The sequence below is a fragment of the Hemicordylus capensis genome, chromosome 8 (genome assembly GCF_027244095.1).
Source record: "Hemicordylus capensis ecotype Gifberg chromosome 8, rHemCap1.1.pri, whole genome shotgun sequence".
NCBI lineage: Eukaryota > Metazoa > Chordata > Lepidosauria > Squamata > Cordylidae > Hemicordylus > Hemicordylus capensis.
The window spans coordinates 30,946,370-30,965,518 of NC_069664.1; the positions used below are offsets into that span (position 1 = coordinate 30,946,370).

General features: G+C 48.0%; 1 protein-coding gene across 9 annotated transcripts in view; it reads right to left on the bottom strand.

Moving 5' to 3' along the window:
* Positions 1–19,149, bottom strand: part of ZBTB16 (zinc finger and BTB domain containing 16) — a 237,845-nt gene that overhangs the window by 58,357 nt on the left and 160,339 nt on the right. For 6 of the 9 annotated variants that reach the window (XM_053269729.1, XM_053269731.1, XM_053269730.1 and 3 more), the window contains one exon: positions 5,367–5,453. The exons of 1 other annotated variant lie outside the window; for it this stretch is intronic. In XM_053269729.1, coding sequence (XP_053125704.1) covers positions 5,367–5,453 — 87 coding nt within the window. Of the gene's footprint in view, positions 1–3,927; positions 4,576–5,366; positions 5,454–19,149 lie in introns of those variants that run through there. 2 more of the 9 variants (XM_053269737.1, XM_053269733.1) reach the window with 2 other exon arrangements.

The window sequence follows — 19,149 nt, forward strand, 5'->3', positions numbered from 1 at the left end:
CCTCCCCCACCACCCCTTTTTGGGCACGGGGGAAACAGGTGTTGGTCTTCAGGAACCTTGGCAGGTATCAAACCAGTCTTGTGAAAGTAAATAATGTTTGCCTAGGTTGACACATCACATGTCAGGCTCAACTTGCTTTCCAAAGATTTTCCGATCCAAACCATGTGGCACTCTGGACATATGTTGAACTTTTCATAGCAAACTTGGAAGTCAGGTTACACACATCCATCTTCACCCCCACCCCCACCACAGACAACAAAACCTTACTATCTGGCACACACACTCTTTCTTCCTCAAAACAGACCAATACTTGTAAACTATGTGTGCCTTCTTTTAGACTGGACTTTGATGGACCCTGCTAATTTCTCTGTCTGTTTTCAGACATTCTGTTCTCAGTCCTTCAAGTCATGGTTTGGAGGATTGGGAACTAGCAATGGCTGCCAGTCAGATACGGCGTTTGCAATCCTGGTTTGAAAGGATCGCTCAAACCAGTGCGGATGTCTCCTACTAAGCCGTGTATGAGAGAGGAGGAGGGCGAACAGAACACCCAGCGCTCATTCTTGATCATCCAAGCCATGGTTTCCATGATCAAGAAAGGGGCGTCTGAATCTGGCCTTTGTCTAAAACAAGGCAAGTTTAAGCTGGCCAAACTGGCCTTAATTGACATCATATTCAGCTTAATTCCTGTGCAATTTTCCCCTCTTTGCTTGGCTATGCCAATTTCACACAGGATTATTGTACCCCAGAAGCAACACTGGCCCATACAGCAGGCAAAGAGAAAGCACAGAAAGGGGGGGGGGAAGATTGTACCTAGGAATATATCCATTTGACAGCAAAGAGCATTTCTTAACCCACAAATCAAACCATGAGGTACACACATTGCCGTGGCCGAGATGCCATATGCTAAGCTAATAAACTCTATATTAGGCATCAAACATGCCTGTGTAGTAGCAGAGAGCGAAATTAGGTCAGGAGTAAATCCATGCCAGAGTATTGACTGTACAAACACAAGCACACGACAGTGCTTCCCAAGTGGCTATGACGTTACGCAGCATTTTGCTATCAAGCTTTTTGCTCATGTGAAATACCTTGGCACAACTGGGGAAATCCTATACAAATCACCTCTGATATTTATAAAAGTCAACAGCTAGTACAGCTAGAAAGAAAGAAAGAAAGAAAGAAAGAAAGAAAGAAAGAAAGAAAGAAAGAAAGAAAGAATCCAACTCACACAAGCCTTATTTACCCTAAATACATGCTGCTCATGGTTGGTGGTGACTGAATTCATGTCTTTTTTAATTTAAAAAGTATATGGTTCCCCCCCCCCCACCCGACATGGCTGGGTGCCAGAACCTTTTCCTATTAATGCAAATGCCAGGCCAAGCTATGGGAACACCCAAAAAGAACCCTACAGAGCCAAAATCACCTCTTGACCATTTGCAGAGGTCTTTTTTGTTTTCTCTTTAAGAGGAAAGGAAGGGGGGGGAATAGGCACTCCCGTCTCCCCCACCTGAGCAAGGACAACGTCTGGCAAGAAACAGTCCATTGGGTTGCACTCTTCATTAGGTTTAGCAAGTGTCTCAGACACAGTCAAGAAAGCGTCATCTCTCAAGTTCATCTGTGACGATCAACGCTCTACAAGTCAAGAACCAAGAGGAGATGCTTGATAGAGCTCTCAAACTTCTCTTGTGATCAAGACATCCAAACATTAGATGTCATTTTTAATCTCAGACATAAGATCCACTTGCAGTATGGACTGGTTGGCCTGTACATTTGAAGCACAAATCATGGTTTGAGACCTGTGTTAGAGTTAGCAGCAGTTTCTGCCAAAGCATGGCTTCTGTTATCTCTGGTTTCGGCTCCAAACCAAGGGTGTGTGTTTCAGATGAACAGGCCAGCCATGATTTGTGAAGCTCCCCCTGCCTCCCCTGAGATTTCCTGGATACTATCCTCGCTGAAAGTGTCTTCCAAGAACAGAGCAACATCTTGAACTACAACTTGTCAGATGCAACACCAGGTCACAGCTTGACTGAAACCATGGCTTGCAAACCAGTTTCAAGCCACTGCATCACATCCTGCTTTGATGATAACTTGTCAACTATGGTGTGGCAGATGGTGTTGGTTCAGACATCACAGAAAACCACGGTCTGGCATTGCACCTGAACCATCTCAATGTCTAGGGAAATTGCCTTATACCAAGTCAGACCACTGGTCCATCTAACTGAGCACTGTATCCACAGACTGGAAACGGTTTCTCCAAGGTTGCAGGCAGAAGTCTCTCACAGCCCTATCTTGGAGGTGCAGCCATGGAGGGAACTTGAGACCATCTGCATGCAAGCCTGCAGGTGCTCTTCCACTGAGCTATGGCCCCATCCCTTGAGAGGTCACACATATAGTCGCCCATTCAAATGCAAACCAGGGTGGACCCTGCTTAGCAAGGGGTCGTCGTCATATTCTTCTTATGTTCACTTTTAACTGTGCCTTAGACCTGAGAAACAAAAGGGGCACGTGAATCCCATCCCCTCCAAATCACATGACAATTGGGTAGGAACCCCAGGCTAACTCTTGTTCCTGCAAACAGAAGGTGAAAGAAATGGCAAGGTCCCGGATATTGTTTTCCCAGACTCTTCACTTCCGCAAGCAGCCTTCGCTTCAGAAAATGCCTATAAGCAATGCTTCTCTTCCTCCCAGCAGCGGTATTTCATGCAGTGCTCAACAAGAGGAAGCTATCAATTTCTTGGCAAGAGGAGGCCCTTTTTGGCCATAAAGCTTGTTTCTGACATGTAACCGAGAAGCAGTTGTTTACAGCTTGAGGAGGTGATGATAAACCTGTTCCACTCGGGTCTCGGTGACCCAGAGCGGCCTATTTTTGTTCCTCCATTCTGCGTGTGCATGTCACCCTCTGAGCCCTGGCATGGACACAGCTCTTCTTGGCAGCCTCCAGCACCTCATCCCAAGGTTTCAAATCAAAACATACTCAGTCTGTCCCAGGGGTTTCTCCACCCACTCCAAGCCAATCGGAGCAACACCAAAGCAATGGGTCACTCTCCTCCACTCCATTTCAAGGGAGCAGATGGGACTTCAGCTCTCCCCCAGAACCCTTCTGGAGACATACAAATGCCTGTCTGCCAAAAGGCACTACCAGGCAGAGAGTTTTTGGATGCAAGATGGCCCAGCAGGGGCCAACCTAAACTAGGGATCTCAAACTGGGGCCCTCCTGAAGCTAGAACTCCCGCCATCCCTGGTTACTGGCCGCTGTGACTGAGAGTGATGGGAGTTGTAGTCCAGCATCATCTGGGCTCCCAGGGCTGGGAAACCCTGATCTACACTACAAATGTTCAGCAGCTCTAGACCAGTTTACTAGATCCTCCACAGACTCCTGAGAATGGAAGTTGGCTAGTGGTTTGGGGAATGGTCCTGAGAACTGTCAGAGATTTCCTAGTGCCACCCATGCTTCCCTCGCCCTAAACTTCCAAGGAGTGGCATCCTTGGGAGAAGGGATGGGAGCAAACCAGTTTGAGTCGAAGGTATAAATACACCTACTGACCAATGAAATAAGCATTGAAGGGTCAATGTGCTACATGAGATACAAGAACAGGCCATCTCTGTCTTCTTATTTCCACTGCAATAACGCCTATTTTAAAACCCCAGGATGCACCACAGTAGAGACAACTACTGAACACGTTCCCAATCTCTTCTGCTTGATCTCTTGGCACGTCAGCAGATGCCAGCTCCACCCTTCCTCACTGAAACACCTCTGCTATCAATTGCATTAGTAACAAACAACATTATCTGTCGCCGAAATCAACCAGCTAGCTGGCTGGTCATTGAAGGAGGAGGGCAATTATTCCAAAATTTATTAACTGCTACTTCGCTAGCAACGTTTCCAGATCAAATGACAGGGCTAACATCCGTTCTGTTTTGTGATGTGGGCGTGTGTTACTATCAGTAGGCAAAATCCCATGGCACAAACTCAGCTGTGCGTCTTTGAAAGCCGAGATAACATCCAGCATGGTAAATTTCCAAGCTGCAGGTTTATAAATTCAACCCTTATTGACATTTATTGGTTTATCGGTACTAACAAGATTTGCTTGCCCTAAATACAGCCCAGGAGGGAGAAAGGCTGCCTCCTGCTTCGGATGCACTTCGCCGGAACTGCCCACGATACTCAAAAGTGTAAATGAGGATCATCTCTCCCTCAAGACTGCTGCCAAACTGTTATAAATGTTCAAATGAAATGCTAACTCAAGAAGAGGATAGCGGGTGTAATCTGTGCATGTGCATAGTGCATGTGGACCCCAGGAAGTGTGGACAAGAACTCTCTTGCAAAACTACGAGATTGTCATGCAACGACTTCAGCTTGCTGTCAGCAACTGGGTCACTAAAGTGGCTGATGCTTTCTTAGGCAAACTTTACGGTGTGCACCACCACAGCTTCGTCTCCAAATCAACATGCCTCTTAGAGACACAAAAAACATGGCCTGGAACCCACACTGTAGCAGATCTCTGAAGCGAGGTTCATTCAGGAGGTGAAGGTGGAACAAGTGAATCCTGATCCAGCAGGGCTGTTTCTTATGTGCTTAAAACAGAGAGGACAAAGAGAGGTCTCAAAATAACAGTTCTTGGATCCCTGAGAGTCCCTCCCTCAAACATGAACCAGCCCCACCAGTTAGTGTAGGAAAATGTCTTCTGGACATCAGAGACCACAATCAACAGTACAACTTCCCTCTCTCTCCTTGTAATCAGTTCTCTCATATCTGAGAGAGATGAAAACAGGATGATCTCAAGCCATTCCCTGAATGGTCAGTGTTCCCACAGAATGCGTCTCCTGTGGAGAGCACCCTCTCCAGCACCATCCTGCTGCTGTCAGCTGCACCTCCATGATATGCTGCTCCAAGCATTTGCTTGACTTAGTTTAGAAGCCATGTGACAAACCCCCACACAAGAACAGGTCCCCCTGGGTCTCTGCAGGGAATCGGCTCTCTCCGTCTCATTATGGTGGGAAAGTGCTGGATTGCGTGCATCCCAACGCAGGTGAGTGCAATTAAATGCACTGATCAAGGCTTAAGCCAAACAACGAACAACTGCCATTGAGCAACAGGTGTTGAGCAACCTGTTTATCAGAACAGCTCCCCCCACCCCCACCCCACCTGGGATGCTCAGAAGCCTTGCCCAAGAGGCCCTTGCCCAAGAGGAAGAAGACGGATGCTCTCTCTCAGTTGGCACGGCAATGCTGGGCACATGTCCCACACTTGGAGAGGGTTCAATATGGTGAACTGAGCCAGTGCAGATACCGTATTTACCCAAATAGAAGGTGGCTGCACATCAACCACCATTTTGAGAAATCTGGGGAAAAGGAGAAAAACCTACCAGTGTGTGTCTGCCTGTGAGTCTCCAGGGCATCGTCTTTTGAGAACTGTGCACCACAGTGGTCACACACAAAAGCTTTCGCACCTGCTGTAAAGAGAGAGAGAGAGAGAGAGAGAGAGAGAGAGAGAGAGAGACAGACACCATGGTAAAAAATACATTTCCACCAAGAACCATGCTCTTTTAAAGCTTCATGAAATTTATCTCAGTGGCAACAGGAGGCATGCACAGCAAACAAGAATGGAAAAAAAAAGACCCAGGTTTTGAGCCAAGGGGACCTATTTGAGCTTCATGTGATGCTCTTTAAAAGCTGCTTTTGTTAGAGCAGGAAAGTGGAGTGAAATACTTTTTACGATAAACAACTAAAAGAGTTCATGGCTGAAACGAGGTATAACAACAACAAAACCAAACAGGGGACTTCCCAGCTCACACATAAGCTAACTTTGGTCAGGAAAGGCGGAGTTTACATCTGTTAAACAACAAGTACACACACCAGGACACCTCCAGATACCGATGAAGGGGAGTGGTCCTTCTTAAGTCTTAAGGATGGCTTCTATGGCAATATCAGCAAGTTTCTGTTTGAGACCATGAGCCCAGTCCTGGTCCTTATTCAGCAGGACTCCCTGAAACCTGAACTTCCCTTGATGCAGGTGATATGGTCAGCAGGAAGCAAGAGGTTTGGCAAACAGGAGAACTGTTGAATATTCTGCTGCAACAGAGCATTAGCTAGAGCAGAGTTTCCCCTGATGCTGTTGGACTACAACTCCCATCACCCCAAGCCACAGTGGCCATAGGCCATTGCAACTGAGGATGATGGAAATTGTAGTCCAGCAACACTGGAGAACCCAAAGGTTAAAAACCCTGAAGTAGGGTTTATCCAAAGGTGAGTAGCAGTGTGATCCAGAAGATCCTTCCAGTGGTGAATTCTGTGAAAGCATATAGAGGTCTCCTGTAGAGATTTCTCAAAACTCTTTAAAATACATCTTAAAATGGCCAATATTCCACTACAGCAATGTCTCCACATGTACTGCTAATGAGTCACCAACATGAGACATCTCTAACCCATTGCCTTCTCACTGATTAAAACAGAAAGCATGTAGGACATCTCAACAATAGCAACAAATATTTATATACCACTTTTTAACAAAAGTGTCCAAAGTGGTTTACATAGAGAGATAATAAATAATTAAATAAGATAGTCCCCTGTCCCCAAAGGGCTCACAGTCTAAAAAGAGACATAAGACAGCCACTGGCAACACCCACTGGAGGTCCTGTGCTGGGGGTGGAGAGGGCCAGTTACTCTCCCCCTGCTCAATATAGAGCATCACCATGTTAAAAAGGTGCCTCTTTGCCTAATTAGCCGGGGTAACTGTCAGCATCCAAAGCAGACATTCTTCACTATGAAGCCTTTGCAATTGAAGGTGATTGGCTCACATGTTCAAAGCAAGGCAATGGCTCTAGGGAACCAGAAGAAGAAAATGTATCTTTGGAGCGTTGGAGTACTGGCAGCAGGGACCAATACTGGAAGAAGCACAGAACAGCCCATGACCACCAAGGAATGCAAAGGGATCTGGAATCAGTATGCGGATGGATTACGTTCAGAACTAAAAGGTAACTCGAGAGAGGTGCTCTCTATTCCAGGGATTCTGTCCCCAGTTTGGCTGCGGGCGGCCAGTCCCAGCCACTCACTAAGCTCTCCCACAAGCAGGGCAGGGGGTAGGCACAGAGCCACAAGGCAACTAGGACGCTGCCTTGCACTGAGTCAGACCCTTGGTCTATCTAGCTCAGCATTGTCTATACTGACTGGCAGTGGCTTCTCCGAGGTTTCAGGCTCAGGGGCCTTTCCCAGCCCTACCAGGCCAGGGACTGAACCTGAGTCCTTCCACTTGCAAAGCAGATGCTCTACCATCGAGCTATGGCCCAGCCGGGGACATGTAACACTCGACAGTGCTCACATGTGATCACCCATCCTAATGCAAACCAAGGTGAACCCTGCTTAGCAGAGGGGACAATTCATGCTCGCTACTGCAAGCCCACTCCAAGATGGAAATAACCAGAAATCTTCTTAAAACCACGGGGCAATCGGCAGCAGAGGAGACTCAGAGGTCCAGTTACTTCCACAGGAGTGCAGCATGTACATTTGTAGACTACCCCATGAGAGCTAAACGGAACCTCCACGCAGAGATACATTATACCTCTGAATGTCAGGAGTGGAGGTGCGGAGGACAAACCACAGAGGAGACCTGCCGCCTTCATGATGGGCTTGTGAGCTCCAAGAACAGAGCGGCACAACCTTAGCCTTCCAGCTATGTTTGGACTACCATTATTTCCAACCAAAGTGGCTAACAGTCAGGGAAGATGGCAGTGGTGGCCCAACAAAGAGAGCTGGGGGCCCAAAGGTGTGCAGGGCACCTGTTGGCATATGAAGAGATGGAGGGGCCCTACAGAGTGAGTAAGGAAGGGGCATGGGTCCATCTAGCTCAGCGGTGCCGACCCTGATTGGCAGAGGCCTCTCCCAGAACCCGCTACCGGATCTTTCTAACTGGAGAAGCGTACTCTCTCCCCGGGAGAGGCAGCAGAATGGGTCTCTGGTGTGATTCGGCAAGCAGTCCTCATGTGGCACTGCCCGGGTGGGAACCAACATGGACACAGATCTGAATTAGTCTCCGCTTACAGAAAGTCGCTCTCCCAACAAGAAATTAGATGTTTGCTTAAAAATCATTACAATGTTAGTGCCTTATCAGAGAGGTAACTAATCTCACTTTAATTGCCTCCCAGTCCACCACATCACATTCCCTAATTGTAATACTGGCTGTCTGTGCACCAAAGAAGAGAGAGGGAGAAAGACGATGACATTATCAGATAAGACAAGTGGCAGAAACGACTCTGCATATTGAGAGATACAGATATTTCCACAACTATCAGTGAGATGTGGTATTTGTGGTATTTCTTAGAAAATTGCTACCAACATACGTGGCGTCTGTTGGGTCACAGGCTCTTGTTATAATGGAGGGGGGGGAGAGAGAGCGTGCACAGGATGTCTAACAGCAGATAAGTAACTTGCAGATAAAAATAGACTGGAGCGATATAGAGACCGGCACACAAACTTCTCAGCATATGCTGTTAGGCCAAAGCTGTGAACGCAATTGTTAGATTCGGAAGTTTGATTCATCTGTTCCAAGAAACTAAAACAGGGATTTGGCTATGACAAAGTAACCTTGAGCGTTCTGTTAGAGAGAAGGAAGAGGAAAGAAAGAAAGTGGAAAGAAATGAAAGTTACCAAAAGGGCCTCTGTGGAAATGTGTGTGTGTGTGGTGAGAGAGAGCATGTTTCTGCACTCAGACCTGGTTGGAGAAAGAGGAGGCAGGCACTTGATTTGGCAAAATGCCTCCTTGTTCCAGACTTCCTGAGCACGACTACTTAAAATCTGGAGAGGGGTCACCCCAGCCCGGCCACCCTGGGGCCTTTCCCTGCCCTTTCCCGGCTGCATGCAGTGGCTGGCAATACCCCAACTCTAGCAGAGTTGCCATGTCCCCCGAAATTCTAGGTATCACCCAGGTTTTAGGCATCTCACCCAGATTGCTCAGCCCACCCAGATTCTCCTAGATTTCAGATTTCTTTCTTTCTTTTTTTAAGTTAAACTCTAGCCCTTGTAGAAGTGGAGTTATAGAGCAAAACGTGCCATTGTTTTTCTGCTCAGAAATTATTTTCCAGCCAATTTACACAACAGGCAAATTAGGCACCCGGATTTGGAAAGCCAGAATAGGGCAGCCCTAAGCTCTAGGTACTTAGACCAAACAAAAAACAATACAGGGTATACTTTCCTTATTTACAAGCAGTACAACCTGCATGCCCAACCTTGTAAGTCAGCAAGCCAGGGCATCGTAGCCCACCAAGACCAAGATGCAAAACTGCAGGGTGGCAACTAGAAATGACATTGCAGGGCTGCGGTGGGGGAAGGGGGTGGTCTTGAAGCAGCTTCCAAAGCTAAACTTGAAAAATTCCCCCAAAATCTCAAATCAACCATTAACATTGCTTTAAAATAAAATTTAAAAATATGCTGTAAAACAGTACACTCTTCGAGCAACCTAATTTCTCCCTCATCCAAAGCAGCCTTCTTAAAAAGCTCTGCCAGTTTCCAAAATGAGTGGGACAGAGTCCCTTAGGAAATACCTTGGCACAGAGTTCCACAGGTGCAGCATCGGTATAAAGAAGGGTCCTAGGTCACCTGGTCTGGTGGCTCCCTCAACATGGCCTCAAGGAAGCAATACTGTATATAGGGGAGGGTGTTTCTTCAGTTTGCTGAGGTGATGTAGCTGACAGGACCCTCTCTTGATAAATATTGTCCCAGAGCATGGCGATGCTCTAAGGGCACACAACAGTCACCGTGCTGAAGATAAGCAGGTCTTGGCCTAGTTAATGCCTAGGAGAGACTCATGGGTGCTATCTTTGGGGAGGGGGCTGTTGCTCAGTGGCAGAGCATCTGCTATGCATGCAGAAGGCCCCCGATTCAATCCCTGGCAGCATCTCCTGATAGGACGGGGCGAGACTCCAGCCTCAAACCCTGGAGAGCTTCTGGCAGTCATTCAGACAATACTGAGCTATATGGACCAAGGCTCTGCATCGGTAGAAGGCAGTTTCCTCTGGGTGGTTTCCAGATGGCACGCTACCACAGTGTCGCGACGTATCCCTTAAGTGTGCTTCTGTACTGCCTGAGTCTTCTCTGCGCTGTCAGAAAGGTGCCATCACATTTCCAATGCCTTCTTTCAGGTTTTATGGCTGTGTTACAGCCCTATAATGTTGCATCTGTGAAAAAAGGAGCTGTATTTGCCTGTTGTAGGAGGCAACGGGTTTCAACTGCAGTTTGAATTTGGCACCACGAATCGTTGCAGTTTACACCACTTTTTGCCATGTAAAGCTCGCTATCTGGAAGCCACTCAGGTCTTATAACAGACAAGTAATCTCTGCAGGTTGGAAGGCGACATGCCCATAGTTTGATCTGATATCAAGAACCCCATGATGCTTGCAGGTTCTGCCTTCCTAAAGCACCCCAAAAGCATTCTCCGACATCTTAAGTCTAACAGGTTTACTAAGACAGCAGCTTTCAGAGGCCAGAACCCGTCTTGATGGACGTCCCTAAAAATAGGTGCCGGCTTACAAAGTCTTAAGCGGGTCAATTTGTTGGTCTTCCTCACAAGTCTGTTGTTCTCCTAAAATCAGCATTTCAACACCAGCACCGTGAAAAACTGCATGGTTAGCTGAAGAAATGTGGGAGAAATGTGGCCTGGGGGGAAGAGAGGAGCCCCCGTTTTCCCATTAAAAATAATTCCTCTGCCTTTAAATTGTCTCGGTAACGGCTAGCTCAGAGGCAGAAATATTTGGCAGCAGTGAAATTAAAAGTGATAAATTTTCTCGCCAAGCTTTGATCGATAATAGAGGTCTCATCTGTTAATCAATAAGACAGTCTGCCTGTTTACTGTGCATACGCTGTTCGCGGCTGCTTTCGGGGCGATGTCAAGTTTGCATTCAAAACAACTCAAGTGTGCCAAAACCAAATGGTCAGCCCCTAACAGCGAAAGGTGGGATATAGGGGGAGGGGGGAGGACAGAGGCAGGACAATGACATCACACAGCCGCTGATGCATCAGAGGGGACAGTCCATGTGCCCGGCTTGCATTCAGTCGTGTGTGCGTGAACATTTGATTTTATAAATATGCAGGCTTTTCATTCATCGGAGACGTTTTGCAAAAGGCACGGCAGAGTCCGACTGAGATGGGCCAAGCTGAAGCCCATCCAAAGCTGCCAGGCCGGGTTTGAAAGAAGGGACGGAGGGAAGGAGAGGGAGGGAGGGATTCGAGATGGAAGGCTGCCAAACCGCCTGCCTGTCCCCCTCCCTGCTCAGTCTTTTCACCTCCCTCCTACAACTGCCCTGCTTCAGTAATAAACACAGCTTTATTACCAACATAATTAGAAAGGTCAGTTCTATTTGAGAACTATTATAGCCCATCATGCCAGAGGCTGTTCACGGAATGTTTTGTTCCAGAATCACTGACCTAAAAGGCCAGTAAGTACAGTGTCGGTTTGTACCTTGAAGGATCTGGGACAGGGAGGAGGGCTTGCAGATTGATCCTGGCTCACAGCCACCCAATGCTCCACTTCCTGGGCTGGAGACAGGGAGGAGCAGGGGACGGTGGGGGAGGGAGCAGGTAACTGCTACAGGACCGTGCCCAAAATGTTTTTCCCTTGTTCCAATTCAGGATACACACCATTAGGAGAGAGTTTCATTTGATGTTTTAAGCTCCCGTTGGGGAGCTTTAGGAGCAGGACAACAACAGCATCATTCCCAGGGGTGCAAGCAGAGCAAAAGCTTGAGGAGCAACTCCGCACTTTTGGGGTGGGGGGGATGCTCAATGTCAGGTCCCCAGGTGTTATTAGACTTCAGATCCCATAATCCCCAGCCTCAGTGGCCTTCGGTTGGGGATTATGGGAGCTGAAGTTCAATAACTTCTGGGAAATCCAACGTTGAGCATCCCTGCACTGGAAAATGCTGCCCTGAAGTTCCAAGGGCAGCAGCGGGGAAACAGCGCAATCTGAGCCAGGGACAGCCGTCCTCCGAAGACCACCTGCTGCTCACAGGCAGGAGTGGGAGGGGGCTACTGGACTGACCAAGCCATCTCTTGGACTCCCAGGAGACATCTCTGCAAGCAAGAAACAGGATGCTGGACTAGCTGGGCCCATCTTGGTCTGATGTAGCATGAGATCCCTTCGCGCCTTCGGAAGCTGGAGGAGAAATCTCCCCTTTCCTGGGAGAGGAGTGTGGCTCTGCCTGGACATGCCATGAGTAGAGGGGGTCTGAAATGAAGTGAAGGCCAGTGCGGGGTAGTGGCCAGAGGGCTGGAGAGACCCACGTTGAAATCCCCACTCGGCCATGAAACTCACTGGGTGACTTGGCCATTCACTTCTCAGTCAGCCTAACCTACCTCACAGGGCTGTTGTGAGAGTAAACATAACCATGTCTACCACTCTGGGCTCTTTGGAGGAAGAGCAGGATGTAGATATAGTAAAGAATAATATTTTCCAACCACCAAAGCCCATGATAACAACCACCAAGTGGATGTTGGGCGCCATAGCACCCAACAACATTTCAATGGAAGAGCAAGCAGATGACGTCCACTCATTCACAAGTTCTGATTGGTCAAGCTCTGTGGGGTGGCAAGGTCAGCCTACCCGGCGCCCCTATCTTGCTGACCCAAGGGGCGTCCAGCTTGGCTGGATGGCTCGAGTCACCTGGAGCCCTTTCCTCCCCATAACCCTGATTTGGTGCACTGGGTTTGCTTTGGGCTGCTTAGCGAGGGAGCTAACTGGTGGGACATCCCACAGTGCAGGAAAGGGGTCAGACTCCATGGCCTTCTGACTTGACACGCCTCCCAAGGCAGGAATGAACAAACGTCAACAAGGAAGCAAGAGCAGGGGTGGGGAGACCCCGGAAACACTGCAGAAAAAAACCACCGAATGAGGAGCTTTGCACGCATGTATCAGGGAGGTTTTTAAAGAGTGAAGGGTGGGGGGGGACATCCTAGAGATTTTAAAATAAACATCTTGAATGTTCCGATGAGATACGCTTGCATGTTACATAAGGGAAGTACAGAGTGTACCAAAACAGCCGACCCGACAAAGCAAGCGCTGTCAGAACAATGAGTGCAGACACGGGGCATCTTACGACAGGCTACGGCATACAGTTTTATTTACAGTACCTCTTATCAGTCAGGGAACAGTACGCGGGCTGCCAGTTTCCAAAGGCTAGGACTGGCTGTTCTTGCTTTGGCTCAAGCAGATGTGTACTCCAGGCAGGGATGGATCTCCCCTCCTCCCCGCAACCCTCTCTAAATCAAATCAGCTAAACAAAAAGTGATCCTGAGCCAGGGAGAAATCTTGTAATGCACACATGCATAAAAGGACCGAGAACAGCGTGCAGCAGCGACTGAATATGCAAATAGTTCAAGGTTAATTTTACTATGTGAGTCACCAGGAAAATGTCAGCCAGCATCAGTGCTTATTACACCAGGGCTTCAGAAAAACAAGGAGGGATCCTTATTTATTTATTTCGCTGAACAAAAGCAGAACATCAGGGATGGAACACTCCCAAGCAAGACTTACAGCAGCGGTTATTTACATTCTCCCCTCCTTCACAGCCACGTGTTGAAGCTGGCAGCTCTGGCATAAACAGGCTTTATTTCATTTTATTTGAAAACAGAATGGGGGGGGGGGCACGAAGAAAGAAAAGGCAGAAGGCATTATTTTTAGCAACCTTGCCTACAATATAAAGATATCTCCTGATGATCCACCCTGGAGGGCTGAGGACCCTGTGTGCTGCCAAGTGTCAGCCGTGTGTTCGAGAACATGCCTCATCCTTGGCACAGGAGCCAGGCCGCTCTTCTGCGAGTGTTTGTACAAGCAAAATCAAAGCCCCCCTGCCTCAGCAAGAGGCTGGCTCAAGGCAGGCTGGCAAAAACAAGGCACTATTTCCATCCAGGCAGGATTCTGCAGAGTCACTCCGGCCCCTGAGAGATTTTAATGCTTGCTATTGAGAAAAATATTGGGGGAAGCATCTCCAAAGGCACATTTACACACTCAATACACAGGAAGCTGACCATTGGTCCATCTCGCTCAAAACTGGCAACGGCTTCTCCCCGGTTTCAGGCTCAGGGGTCTCTCCCAGCCCTACCTGCAGATGCTGCCAGGGAGTGAACCGGGGACCTTCTGCATGCAAAGCAGATGCTCGACCACTGAGCTGCAGCTACAGCCCCAAAGTGGATGGGGGCAAACGTCCCTCCCTTCCTTCCCCCTCTCATCTTGTAGTGTCAGCAAGACAGTGCCTAACACTTGTAAACACTGTCTTTACACTTGCAAACCGTCCAGAGACATGAGTTTTGGGCGGTATAAAAATATGTTAAATAAATAACAGCTCTTTGCAGTTACAAAAACAAATATTTATATACCGCTTTTCAACAAAAGTTTCCAAAGTGGTTTACATGGAGAAATAATGAATGAATGAATGAATGAATGAATGAATGAATAAAATAAATAAGTAAAGGTGGCTCCCTGTCCCCAAAGGGCTCACAATCTAAAAAGAAACTTAAGATAGTCACCAGCAACAGCCACTGGAGGGATCCTGTGCTGGGGCTGGGTAGGGCCAGTTCCTCTCCCCGCAATCAATAGAAGAGAATCACCTACATACATACTAAAGATGGGGAGGGGGAACCCCCACAGCTGTGCCTTTTGCTTCTAGGACATGGGGTGAGCACAGAGAAGCGTACCTGCCCTCTGAACACCCGTGTGGTGCTGCCTCATTTCCTTCCCACCCTTCCTCAAAATCCACCTTCCCTGCATCGTCCTTGGCTTAACCATACCCATATGTAAGGACTGTTGAGCTTAGTTCACACAAATATTCTCCCTTACATGTCCCTCCCCTTCTCTCCCATGCGCCCAATTTTCTGCTGTAAGCCTCTTGAGATACAGACCAGTTGTAAAGTTCATTTACAGTTCATTACATAAAGCACGCGCGTGCACACACACACAAACACACACACACGGCCAGCCTGACACTCACCAGAAGGGGTGATGCTGGGCATGAACTGGGGACCCAGGCAGAAAAGGAAGGGAAGAGGGAAGGAACCCATTCCAGACTCAACAGAAGGCCAAGCCCTGTCTCCACATCCCAACAAGAACCTTTTGGGGCTGACGGTGGTTTTTCTTACAGTGAGGGCTGTTGACTGGGGGCACTGCACAGGTCTCCTGCTTCCCTTTGGCTTCCTTCTCCACCCGCTGAAGCTTTTAATATAAGAACCATGATCTACATGCACCATTATTATGGTCTGCAAGTTAGGCAGAAACTTGGCAAAAATCAGTGCAGCAGCAGGCAAGACCCAGCTGCATCGAGTGGCAGTTGGTTCCCAAGCCTTTTCCAGGGCTAGGGCCAGTGTTCCGTAGCCAAAGGCCACTGCAGCTGGGGATGGCGGGATCTGTAGTCAACAACATCTGGAAATCCCTGTTACTGGGAACACGGATTAGAACCCAGGCAGACAATCCAGAGGCGGACAAAGAGAGATGGGATCAGAGAGCAAACAACACGATGGGGCTAGACGTTACAGAAAGGAAGAGGAAAGTCCAGCCTGGAAGCAAACGCTAAGAGCAGGCTGAAGGAGGACGTCGGTTACACAAAGGGCAGGAAGCAGGCATTCAGAGCTCAGAGTCCCACATGGGGCACTAATCCTGCAGCAGATGCACTCCAGAAGGCTAGACACTATAATAAAAAGCGCCAGGAACTGCAACCAGGTTTGCTCAGAAAACGATCAATATGAGACGAGCCCATTTTTGGCCAGACTTAGACAGTGCAGTTCTGTAGGCCGGGCAATAGGAGGGAAACCAAGAACCCCTCAAGTGGCAGCCACCCTTCTGTGTCCCAGTGGAGGGCTGCCTCTGAGACTTCCCCGAGCCAGGAGAACTGCGCGGAGACCCCAAATTGCAGAGCCGAAACGCGTATATTGGAGAAAACAATATAGTGAGAAATTACATTTTTTCTCACTTGTATAGTGAGAAAATTACAGGGGGCACGAGAAAACGTGGATAGCGTTAAGTGAATGGACACACACTCTGTTTCACACCTGTATGGGAAACAGAGACAGAAAAGAGTTTGTGATGCCGGAGGCAAGGATCCACACACTGAAGCTTCGCTCACTACACTCTCTGTGGTCGCCACTGATCCCCTCCCTTCCCCCAGACCCTCTTCTGGCACACAGGCAGAGGTCTCTGTCACTTGCACTGGGAGATGGAGATGGGAAGAAAGAGGGGGAGCCCCTCCCTCCAACTGCTCAGATGGGATTCCTATAGTGCTACTGTGTCCTGCTGGCGAGCTGGCAAGTGGGTTGGTGGATGCCTGATCGGAAATGAGGCAGCAGGGAAGAAGTGGCCAAGAGCGAGAAAGGAGACCTTCAAGCTACTCAGTTTGGTATAGGAACACAGGAAGCTGCCGTATACTGAGTCAGACTTCTGAGTCAGGTCTATCTAGCTCAGTATTGTCTTCACAGACTGGCAGCGGCTTCTCCAAGGCTGCAGGCAGGAATCTCTCTCAGCCCTCTCTTGGAGATGCTGCCAGAGAGGGAACTTGGGACCTTCTGCTCTTCCCAGAGCGACCCCATCCCCTAAGGGGAATCTCTTGCAGTGCTCACACTTCTAGTCTCCCATTCATATGCAACCAGGGCAGACCCTGCTTAGCTAAGGGGACAAGTCATGCGCTTGCTACCACAAGACCAGCTCTCCTCCCTTGTGTATCACCACAAGAGCCAAGGACTCATTCAAAAACAGCCAGGTGCTAAGTAGCAAACTGAGGCAAAGAATAGAGATACCGCAAGCAAGCAGAGGAACATGATGGAGGGATCACAGAAGGGCCATGTCAGCTCATCCGCAGCCACCAGAAGCCGGGCCAAATAGACAACTCTTCCAGACAAATGATGGGCAGCCATTTTTGTTCATTCCTGTGTCTGCCCCACTAACATCCAAAACAAGGATGAAAGTGTTTGCGTTTTTCTTTTTCTTTTTAAAGGTGAAGACAAGTGAGGACCCCTTCCCGTGCTGTGATGTTGCTTCTCATCCCAGCCAACTCACTTTAAATTGGAATCGCTTTGGGATTATTTTCATGTAAAGCGGTATAGAAGTGGAACAATAAACACATAAATTGGAACCGGACAAGGAGAACAATGCTTCAAAGGAGGAGACGCAACAAGGGAAGGCCGGAGAAGAGTGTCTCGCCACCCTGCTTACCCTCACACACGTTTGGGTGCTGAGAGGAGATCTCCCACCCAGCGTGGCATTTCAGTTGACTTATAAACTCTTCTTCAGCACAGAGCTCTCAGAGAAGTGTGCACTCTGAACCAAACAGAAACACAAGATGGCAGAAAACAGCAGCCAAGATGTGAGTAGACGGGACATGTGAGGGGACAGCATACCTGCCATGCTGAGTCGAGCCCTTAATGGCATTTCCCACACACATTATGCCCCACTTTGGTTGCGGCCCCACAACTACTGGCCCACCACAGAGAGATTCTCTTTTTGCAATCTCATCCGCTGACTAAATCACACAGATTTTATTAAGAGGGTTGTCTGGCTTTCATATGGTTACTCCAGCGCACTGATTTTTCCTGCAGCCCTTTTAGTGCGTTGAGCTGTTCCCACCAGCCATGACTTGTTAGACCACTGTTCAGTCCATTTTTCTAAAGGTTCTCCAGGATGTGGGGGCCAATGTAGTGCGGTGGTTAGAGTCCTGGAATAGGACCAGGGAGACCCGAGTTCAAATCTCCATCCAGCCAAGAAATTCAATGGGTGACTCTGGGCCAGTCACACATCTCTCAGCCTAACCTACCTCACAGAGTTGTTGTGAGGATAAACATAACCATGTATACCGCTCTGGGCTCCTTGGAGGAAAAGCGGGATATACATGTAAAACAAATAAAAATAAATAAAGTGTTATGGTCTGGTTGTGTCGTTGGGGTCCTCATAAAACAAGAAAACAAAACCCCATTCAAATCAACTGACGTATCATGCAAACAGCAATATGATCCAGCCTGCAGATGGGCCATGGCACACCCACTGTAAGGTGAATACTGTACCCTCTTCCCACCCGTTAGGGGATGCTAACCAAAAGGAACAGGAAATATGGATGGATGGGAGATAGAAACTATTACCTGATCTTGACTATACCACCAAGTTCCAGCTGCCACAACGTCCTAGGAAAAGGTTACCACCTAGACAGTCACAAATTCTTCCTCAAATGCTTACCTATTTTGCATTTGTTTAAAGAGAAAGAAAAAAGTATCTCCCACCTCCCCTGGGGTTTTACACTGAAAAATGCAGAGGCAATTGATCAGCTGCCAGCTGTCTGCTTCGACTCCTTAGAATAAAGCAAGCAGCAAGTCTAATATCTGTCTCTATCTTCTGCAAAACATCCAGAGGGTCACAAACATGCAACCAGTTAAAGGATACCTGACGGAGAGCCAGCCACAGACACCCTCGCACTCGTCTGCTCCGAAAAACACAGCGTTGTTATTTTTAGACACCCAACAAGACCCCTCAAGACCCCATTCAGTTTAATGGCTTTATTGGGGACAAGAACTGGGAGCTCTTGAGTGTGTAGCACTTCTGATGTTAGGAAGTAGTAAAAATGGTCTAACGGGTTAAAAATGACACTCACCCAATTGCCTCTGGTGTGTTGAAAACCTTAATTGTCACCCTGGCTGTTGGATGTAAAGATCCTCTCTGGTTTTCATAGCTTTGATTTCTACTTTTCTCTCTCCATAATTGAGGTGTTCTGTTACATGGTACTGCAGCTGACATGTTGGAAGGGCGAGAAAAAGATCCACATACCCTGGATTCTGCAGCCCAGAAACCACCACCATCCACAGACCCCAGACATACGCCCCAGATTTTTTTTTTTAACCAGCATTCATGATTTTTCTTCGCCTCTTTACAGGCCAGGCATGCAGCCTTGTGTACTAAATGACTTTTGCTATATTATTACCTGAGCATTATTAAAAGCAGACCTGACAACTAAAAATGACATCCAAATTGCTGCTTGAGAAAGCAGAAAGATTTGAGCTGTAATAGAGAACCTGAAAATGGATAATGTTGAGAACACACAACCGGTGATTAGCTCCCATACAACTATTTGCATCTGAAAGCCGGGGAGAGAGTGTGTGGAAGTGGAATCAATCCACCAAGCAGGACTTGTGTTG